The following is a 9378-nucleotide window of genomic DNA, read 5'->3' as shown; positions in this document are numbered from 1 at the left end:
TTTTTAGATCGAAAAGAGTCTGATATATTGACAACTGAATGTGATATTTATATTTAAATATTATAATTTAAATAAATATTGTTTGTTTTGGACTTGATTTAAATGTACCTCGGTATCATCTCAACAACCCGTAGTCCTGGGGTTCAAAAGAGAAAAAACAATATATGTATGTGTTTTTATTATTTAAAAAAAAAAATTAAAAAAGCCATTGTGTCAATCTTCCTCGTCGGAATTCACCAGCTCATTGTTGTTGACCTCACACAATTCTGGCAATAGTTTCTCATCCGTATGCGTTACGGTCACAACGTCCTCAACAACTGCAGGCAACGCGTGGAATACATGATGATCAATCACATGGGACTGAAAAAGTATACGCTTCCTGTCACATTATGGTATTGTTTGGTTAACAGCGGATATAAAATTAAAATAAGTTAGAAATAATTATGGTTCCCACAAAGGTTGCAACAGCAGGTCATATCTACCTCAGGGTTCCAGTGTTTTTGAAAAAAAAACCACATTTGTAAGTATTGTGGGTTCAAATTCATGGACATTGAGATTTCAACTCAGGACCCTAAGGCTGGTTTACACGATGATAGTCGTTAAAGCAACAATCATCATTATCACCATGTAATTTCTAGCCATCTTGATAGAAATACTATTGTACAGTAATGAGAGGACTCACTCTATGTAATGTCTAGCTCAGCCTCATAGTTGAGAATGCTATCGCAATTGTCACAGCCACAATCGTCACTATCTTGGGTAAACACCACATTTACATTTTCATGATAGCAAATTATTGCTTTTTAATACCTACTCTGGCAGTTAAGAGGACAATGTCAGTTTGATCGTTTGATGATTTTGAATTTTTGGAAGAATACAAATACAAACGGTTTCCCTGTATGTGTAAAAAAAGTACTGATTTTAATTTTAATTTGTTAACTCTAAGCAACGTCAGTTTGACAAAATACAAAGCCCATTTGACGTCAATGAAATCGCAATGGTATAATTTTTTTTACTCTTGAACTGTGCCATGCACTCCAATGACATCTATGGAATGTTCTTTTTACCTCCAAATTGATTTCCTGACAGGTTATTTTTTTTTTTTTAATTTCTTTAATGAAATATAATAATTTCAACTATGAGGTTATATGAACCCTCCGAAATGCTGGTATTCTTGAAAAAAAAATTGTTGGGTTGTTGAGGTCATCACCCCACAAGAGGGCAAAAGGTGAAAGAGATAATATTTCTAGACTTTTTATTTTGACAGGAGATAATCCAAGAGAAAGCTGCATATATTGTACAATAAGCAAGAATATCCTATTATTGAGGAATCTGTAGCATCCGGCCAGAAGAGCACTCTCTAACAAGAGTAGGTGGGGCTATTGAGGACCGATCAACCTTATCACTAAGGATCCATGTTCTATCTCTACAACTCTGAGTACAAAGTCACTCACTGAGGATGACATCCCCCTTATCTGCTGCAATTCCAAATTCATCTATCTTTCCTCGCACACAGCCAGTTTTTATTCAATTTTGGTAACTACTGAACCAGCAGTCCTGCCGCGGTCAGGAATGAATTGGGATGAGGTGATTGACCCATTACGAGTCTAGGGTGAGAACCAGCTGATTTGCACTAAGCTGCAACTTCAGCAGTCCAGCCTCGGTCAGGAAAGAATTTGAGCATGCCTTGATAGACCCGCTGTGAGAAAGATCCGATTTGCACTCTCTGCCTCATGTCATAGATAGCCCCCCATTCCTCATTTCTTAATTACAATTACTTTATATCAATATATCATCATATAACAATTACTTTAAATGTACCACTAAATACAAGAATTAGGAATTAATTTGTTAAATGTCTAGGGCTACCAAAAATTAAAGAAACAAACAATTACTATTTATATAACTCTAATAATAATGTAAACTCTGAAATGTGATAATCAATTTATCTGTTATAAAATTTATGAAATTGACTTGGCAAGTTAAACAGAAAAATGGAACAAATGTTATTCAACCCTAATTGCTATAAATTTGCATATAAAAATCTGAATCAATAATATACATGCAAATTTAGGAGGGACCTTTTTATGGCAATTACTGTCCCTTCTATTTTTATTTCCCTCAAAATGTTTCAATTATTTTAACAATTGCTGTTTTAACAAGAACTTTTGTACTATAGGTAGTCGCGACGGACTTAAATTTTTAGAAGAACAAAATGTTAGGCGATGATAAAAGTTTTAGAACTATTGATCGACTTACTTGACATATAACTTTAGTCAATTCCCTTATTTTGACCTCCTGATTACCAATAATCGCTTTTAGTATGATTTCTCTGTTAGTGAAATCATCTAGGTAAAAATCTGTTTGTACATCATGAAATGTGCTTTTTACAACCTAAAACATACACATTTTAAAATTTGGAATCAATCGAGCAATGTATTTTAAATTACATAGTTTTTGTTGTCGCCTTTGCCATCAATCAGGTTCCTACTGCGAAGTTCTTCGATGAAGTTCTGGAATTGTTTCTTTTCCAATTCTTCGTTCCAGTCTCTGAGTGAGGCGTTTGTCAGTTTCATATTTTCAAGAGCCGATTCCAATTTAACGACTCGGGACTGAAGTTCCTCATTTTTCTCGGCGTACGTTTCAACCTGGGAGACTTTTCAGATGTATTAAATGGCATAAGAATGTCTGACTTTAGAATACCTTCAGTTTCAGCTCTTCTTGGAGCTCTATCAAGTCGAACAACTGTTTACATTTACTACAGACGGTACAGACTTTGCTAAGGTCTGTCGGTAAATTTATACTACAAGTCGGGGCGAATGTAACCTGTGATGTCTCCGTTTCTGCGTCCTTCATTTTTTCAACCTAGACATGAAATTAAAAATTTAAGTTTTAGCTTTACGGTATTATTGCTAATATACCTTCTTAGCCTTTTTCGGTGACCTGACATATTGAGTAGAGTTGTAAATGTCGGAGCATGAAAGCTTTGATATGTCCAGATCATCAAACCCTGTTGTGCAAAACTGAAAAAACCGACTAACTCCCATTATCTAAAAGAACAAAAAAATTGTATTTAAAGAAAAGGCTTTTCACAAATTAAAATGCTTCGCTCACCTCTAGGTGTTGGCTAATATAGACAAATTGGTAATGCCTGTCTGGTTTAACGTCAATTAAATCATTCGGGTCGAAAATTATTTTTCTAGTTCTGCAAGAGTTGTTGATTGGATCACCGATTCCCCATTTGTAGGTGACAAATGATTCATAGGAAGACCAACCTGCTGGATATATTCCTAGCCAATCTCTTGTCGATGCCTTCATCTGTACACATAAAAAATTATACAAATGTAATGGTTTTTTTCTCTCTCTCTCTCCATCATTATTAGCACAAAAATAAACTGAGACAGGCAACTGAGGAAAGGAAGAAAATAGGCAGACTAGCAGATATTGATAAAATTAATCATGGAAGCGGAGAATCGAGGAGACAGAAAGTTCAATTGTGCTTTCTGGGACGATAACCACTGCTAACTCAAAAAATTGAAAACAACATAATTTATTATAGATAAATAACTAAATTACATAAGTTTACACTTGTAAATCTTGTTTTCAGAATAAAAATTATATTTGCATTTGTTGATACTACAACAATAACTCTCTGGTATTAAATAAGAAAGAAGACTGATAATTTTTTCGTTTTTGAACATTTTAGTCTAATTGATGCTTTCTGGTATTCTGCCCTCTTCAGGGGCTGGTCAGGGATGTAAGCAGGGTGATGTGAGATAACAATACTCACCACAAAGATGGCAAATAGCTGAAATGCATCTCACAGGTAAAAACAGCTAAACTAGGCAGATGAAAATGGCCAAGCTATAGGTTCATCACCGAATAGAAGAAATCTTGTAATTTAAAAATACTGTGGTCGAGGTGTGCAGTAGCTCAGTGGTTAGCCTATCAGACTCTCAGCTCCCAGAACCCACAGAATGGGATTCGATTCCCACCCTCGTCTCTGGAACTTTATTTCATGCTCTCCCCTTCCAGCTCCAAAAAGTATGATATACAGCAAACATACTATGCTCTGCTGATATGGAAATCATAAAGTCATAAAAAACAAATAAAACTTTCTGGAATGACTTTCCAATCAGTCATGTTTAGCAAACTGTGAGAAGTTGACAGTCAGACCTTGCCAAGACTTCCTGCCAACCAAGGTTAAGGTTAAGATTAAAAGTAGTCTTTATGAAATTGCAGACTGCCGATATTGGTCTTTTGTGCAATATCTGTTATTATCGTTAAGCTTAAAGCTATTTGTAAAATCCCAAAGCATTGTTAAAGGCTTCCTTCAAGCCTTTGTTTTAGCTCACCTAGGAATCTCATCCTACATAGGTCTTTGCACCAACAAAGGACATGCTCCACTGATTTTTGTTTTCTTCTTATTGGCAATATCTACAGACTTGTTCTACTGGCCCGAGTTTATACATATGCCTCTGGAAATTGCAGCGTCACATCAGCAGTCCTACTATCATTCTATTTCAAACACATCCAAGGTTTAGTAGATCTGCCATTAGTTTCTATGTTGATCCTTTAATTAATTTTTTTGCTTGTTTCAGTTATTGCATACAAACATATTCATTACAGGAATTATTTTGACTTTTTTGGCAATTTGATATGCTGCAAAAGGGTTCAGAACTAGGTGCCCTGATTGAACTTTTCTTCATCTAATGCAGGAAAAGTTACACAAAGTGCAGGAAAACGTTGAATAAAACTATACGTATCTAGAAGGTTAGAACTAAACAGAAATCAGGTCATTTTCTACCATTTAGCCAACAGTCTTGGTCTGCTGTATCACTACTAAAGATGGCAAGAAGCCGAAAAGTATCTGATATAAACAGTCAACCCTCAGACCACAAGAAAAAATCTGACATTTATATTATTTAATTGTTAACAAAAAAATTAACAAATTTAAGAGAGAAAAAGCTCCAAGTCTATAAATATCGATCCGAGTCTGTTAATGAGCACATCTTAAGGGATATTTTTCCATTGGACCAGGTTTATTTTTAAACCATGGTCCATTTGATATGCCACAAAAGGGTTCAGGGTAAAGAAATGTCCCAATTGAACTTTCCTCAGCCATTTTATTGGCCTCCTCGTTGCCCCTCCGCTATCAGAAGAAATTTAACAATATCTACAGACTAAAAGATCTTTGCTTAATAAAACATTCTTGGACAACTTTCCCATCTGTTTGATTACTGGAATTACATTTGTCATGGTAAATTGTGAGTTGTTAAAAGTTCTACTAAAGTTTGGCCCTGGGACTAGCACTGACAAAAATTAATTTAATTAAGGGTTGATTCCGATATTTCACCAAATCAGTCACATACCAAACTCACTCTAATAAATACAGTCAATCTCACATTGCATCTAAGTTTGTGCCCATCCCTCTCAACACGGCACGCAAGCATGGCACAATTACACAGAAGAAAAACACTTTGAGCCCTGAAGATGATCTCAATAAAGATCGAAACGTTGACACGATAAAGAAAATATTTTTCTGAAACCTACATCACACCAGACCGCATCTCATGATTTCTAAATAAATATTTTCTTGTAGCCTTTAGTCATCCGCGTTATGGCCTATCCTAAATTCAGGTAGAAATTGATCCTCTTCTAGGATTTAAATTAAATGAGGGCCTCCTGAACTGGATAAATACTTTATTATAAATCCTTGTGTCAATAAGTCATTAATTGAATTGTAATATTCTCCGATATACGAAAATCATGGAAACTTCTGTGATGGACGGTCTGTTGACAGACCCAAAAATAATTTTGAACCTTCATTCCATGAATATTATACAATTAAAAAAACCCTAAAAAAGAAGCAATCCCGTAGTCAAAATATCGCTAAAACGGTGATTCAGTTACCTCATACTTTTTTGCACTGGTAAAATGTTTTGACTTATTTTTTGAAAACGAATTGATGAAGCATTTCTATAATTTGATTATTGTTGAATTTAAACATCTTAAATCGGCCGATAAGGCCTAGTCGACTGTAAAAACTGCTTCTGAACTGGTGAACACTGTTTTGGAAGAGTTCATACCTTCCTAGTAAGGGCTATTACCCCCCTATAACTACATAATTTGTACTTGGGGTATTGGGGGACTACATAATGTGCTGTCGATTTATTTTAGCTAAAGGCAAAAAATAAATACAAAAGAAAAGAAGATAGAAAGCACTAATAGGTACCAGGTATGGATACCTAATGACCTTCTGACCTAAAATTGAAGGCGATGTAGTTTATCAACCAGCTAATTCAAGGCTCCCAGTTATAGGGTTTGTGGTCAAGATAAAACAGCAAGGTTTTGTTTTATTGTTAAGCTTTCAGCTATGAATTTAGTCTTTCTCAAGGCGCTACATTGTAGTGTAGTCGTTTATCAATGTAGTAATTCAAGAAGAAATACACATTTTTTTGTTTAGGACTTACAAAAAAATGTCATAAATTTATAAATAATAACGAAAATCACGTTACAAGTAACAAAATACAAACATGCCTTTCTTTATCACAATATTATATTGCGTATATTGTGTGTTACATTATATTGCATTATTTATATTCACTCGAAGAAGATAACAGGCCGGTTACATAATATCCAACGTACTAATGAAAAATTTCCCTCCGTTGGAAGGTTTTTTTTTACAAATATCAGAACTTATAAATACTATGTACATACATTGTCTAGATTACAATCTATTATTTAAAAAAATATTTTTTTTTTTTGTTAATAAACTTGAATAAATCGTACTACTATTATTGTAATCGGTTTGCACAAATTGCAAGCATTGTGATCTTTTTGTACATACATAGATTCTTTGAGTAATCTACGCCCTAGAATTTTTTCATAGTCCACAATTTTTATGTCGTCAATATTTAACTTAACTTTTAAGTTATGTTTGTGTTCAATTGAATGTTTCGACAGTCCCATTCCCGCTCTACTATGGTTTCTGCAATCATATGTTTAGGCCTTAGTGCGTTCAGCCAAAAATTGTTTAGAAATAATGAATGGTGGAGTGTGCGGTGTTCAATCCTTTTTAAAAATTGTTTAGTCTGTTCATAGTACATGGTGGGGCAGTCGTTACTATCAACATAATAAACAACGTAGTAACCACGTCCACCCCATGTTCAACGTTGCTAATGCTTTCCATTTAGGCCGGAAGCATGAAAACACATCCGGTTTTGGGTTGTAAGAACTCTACAACCAAAAACCCTAAACTGAGCGTTGTGTGATTTCCTCTTGAGGTTAAAGCTCTGTTGCTTTATTATTTGAGGATATCATATAGACATCAACAAAAACCGACATATTTATTTAAGGATCATGAGGGTCGATGAGTATAGCTCGGTCGTCTACATTCATCATAGTTTGGCCGTTTTATCATCTTCAATAGTGATAAGAGAGGTGGATCATCAAATTTTTGTGGACAGAGTGACAAAAGACGGCAACCTACCACTGAAGACGGCGAAAAACGCGACTAAGCGCAAATAGTGACACACGAAAATGCCGATGCCAACATTCGATGACCCCGTCATAGATAAGGATTTTTCCCATAAAAGTGAGTTGGTGCGTAGGCAGTACAGTAACTCTCACCGGGGTATCAAAGGCATTATTAATATGGTGAACTAAATCGGAAATGACTTCTATTTTTGGTATAGTTACAACTGAGGGCTGAACAAATAGATATGTAATACTCTAAGCTAATTTTATGACAGGCAGACCAAAACGTCCAAAGGAACGGAAACGATCAAGATTAGAGGAACATTGCTTATTGTTTATGAGCCAAGGAGTTCACCGAAGATGCGAAACAGCGAGGGTGAGTGAACACAGGTTGTCTAGGAATTGTCCTAAAACAATTTTCCGTGGACATCCATTAATTAAAGTTACAAAAAAAGGAAATAAAACCCCTAATTAGGCGGTATCCTGTGTAGCAGGATTCAGTCGGGTTAGGTAGTGGCTACGTTAGTAAATCCCGTACTACTTCGCTTGTTTTCTATTCATCGTAAAAAATAGCAATTTCATCGAAAGCTAATTGCTTTGAATCAGAATATTCACTGGCAAATGCTAGAATACGATATTAAAGAACATTCTCGAGGGCATTGTTCACCGTTTAACGGGTCTCGGACGCGATGTTCAGCCAATAATGCTGGAAATAATAATTGATTCACCTGGGGGTCGAGGGTGAACTCGACGACGACGTCTTCGTCCCTGTTGTAGGTGATGAACACGTTTTCGAAGGTGACGAGGTCGTAGATGATGCGTTCTGCGTCGGGTATCGTTCTGGGGTCCATCATCTTGTCCCAACACGGCTTCACAGGTCCCTGGCCGTCCGACGGGCGATTTAAAACGAGACTGTCAAACGACAAGTTGACAGCCGCCTGCTTTTCGGATTGCAAGCAGGAAAAGAACGACATTCGGCCTTTATGAAAACAAAACAAAAAAAACATATGACAGTCGGTCGCAAAAACTGTTTTGTTTATACAGCGCGATGGAGGGGTGAGAAATTCGGAAAATCGGCAGGTTATGAGCAAAAGAAAGGCAACCGATTCGCTTCCGGTTCATAGTCTAGCCCTAACGTCTTTAATTCAAATTTCGCACGATTGCTTCGTTTTGTTTGTTTAAATATATAATTTGGCCATTTCTGATCATTCTGTTCCGCCTAGGCTCGCTGTTTTGCCCTTTACCGGTATAAACAACGTGAAGCAAGGCGATAAAGCCCTCCACTGAAGATGGCGAGAAACCGAACGCCTCTGACCAAAACAGCGAGAATAGACGTATCAGAATAAACTACAATACAAAATTACACAGTATAATTTTTTAAATTTAATAATTTAGATTTATATGATAAACAACCCATTTTGCAACGTTGGATAAACCTGTAGAGGAAATAAGAAAATGAAATTTATAATTAGAATTATAAACTTAAAAAATCACTCATTATCTTATCCTGAAATCCTACCTAACAGACTGCTGCTTCAGAGTGAGGTGCGGCAACGAGTTCTCGGAGATCAGACCCCACAAGGGAGTATTCTTGGTCCTATACTTTACATCATGCATACTGCTCACCTACCCGCATACCCCAAATACCATCATCAATCACAACCTATGCGGACGATACCGCAATTCTGTCCTCTAACTCGAATCCTTCCCAAGCTACCTCCAATATCCAACCTTGAGCTTATCGAAGTCTGGTGCAAAAAGTGGAAGACTGAATGAAGGAAAATGTACTCAGTTTACATTCACATTGGAAAAACAGACTTACCCTCCACTATACATCTGCAACAAAGAGATACCGATTTCCACTCAAGCCAAATACCTTGGACTTTACCTAGATAGCAG

At 36.1% G+C, this 9378-nt stretch overlaps 1 protein-coding gene across 2 annotated transcripts; it reads right to left on the bottom strand.

Annotated features, from left to right (window-relative positions):
* Positions 1–163: 163 nt before the first annotated feature.
* Positions 164–8709, bottom strand: LOC106672171 (calcium-binding and coiled-coil domain-containing protein 2-like). 2 transcript variants are annotated; one of them, XM_014403374.2, is made up of 7 exons: positions 8208–8709; positions 3115–3318; positions 2922–3050; positions 2704–2865; positions 2451–2648; positions 2260–2394; positions 164–360 (listed from the first exon to the last, which is right to left on the bottom strand). In XM_014403374.2, exons 1-7 carry the CDS (start codon positions 8484–8486, stop codon positions 214–216), a joined length of 1254 nt encoding a protein of 417 aa, XP_014258860.1. In that variant the 5' UTR covers positions 8487–8709; the 3' UTR covers positions 164–213. The 2 variants fall into 2 exon arrangements, with proteins under 2 accessions (XP_014258860.1, XP_024084413.1); XM_024228645.1 differs by lacking the exon at positions 8208–8709 and adding an exon at positions 6541–6562.
* Positions 8710–9378: the final 669 nt, after the last annotated feature.

The sequence above is a fragment of the Cimex lectularius genome, unplaced genomic scaffold (assembly GCF_000648675.2).
Source record: "Cimex lectularius strain Harlan isolate CLEC.00 unplaced genomic scaffold, Clec_2.1 scaffold17, whole genome shotgun sequence".
Taxonomy (NCBI): domain Eukaryota; kingdom Metazoa; phylum Arthropoda; class Insecta; order Hemiptera; family Cimicidae; genus Cimex; species Cimex lectularius.
The sequence above is the reverse complement of the archived record's forward strand: the minus strand, read 5'-3'. Positions and strand labels throughout refer to the sequence as shown.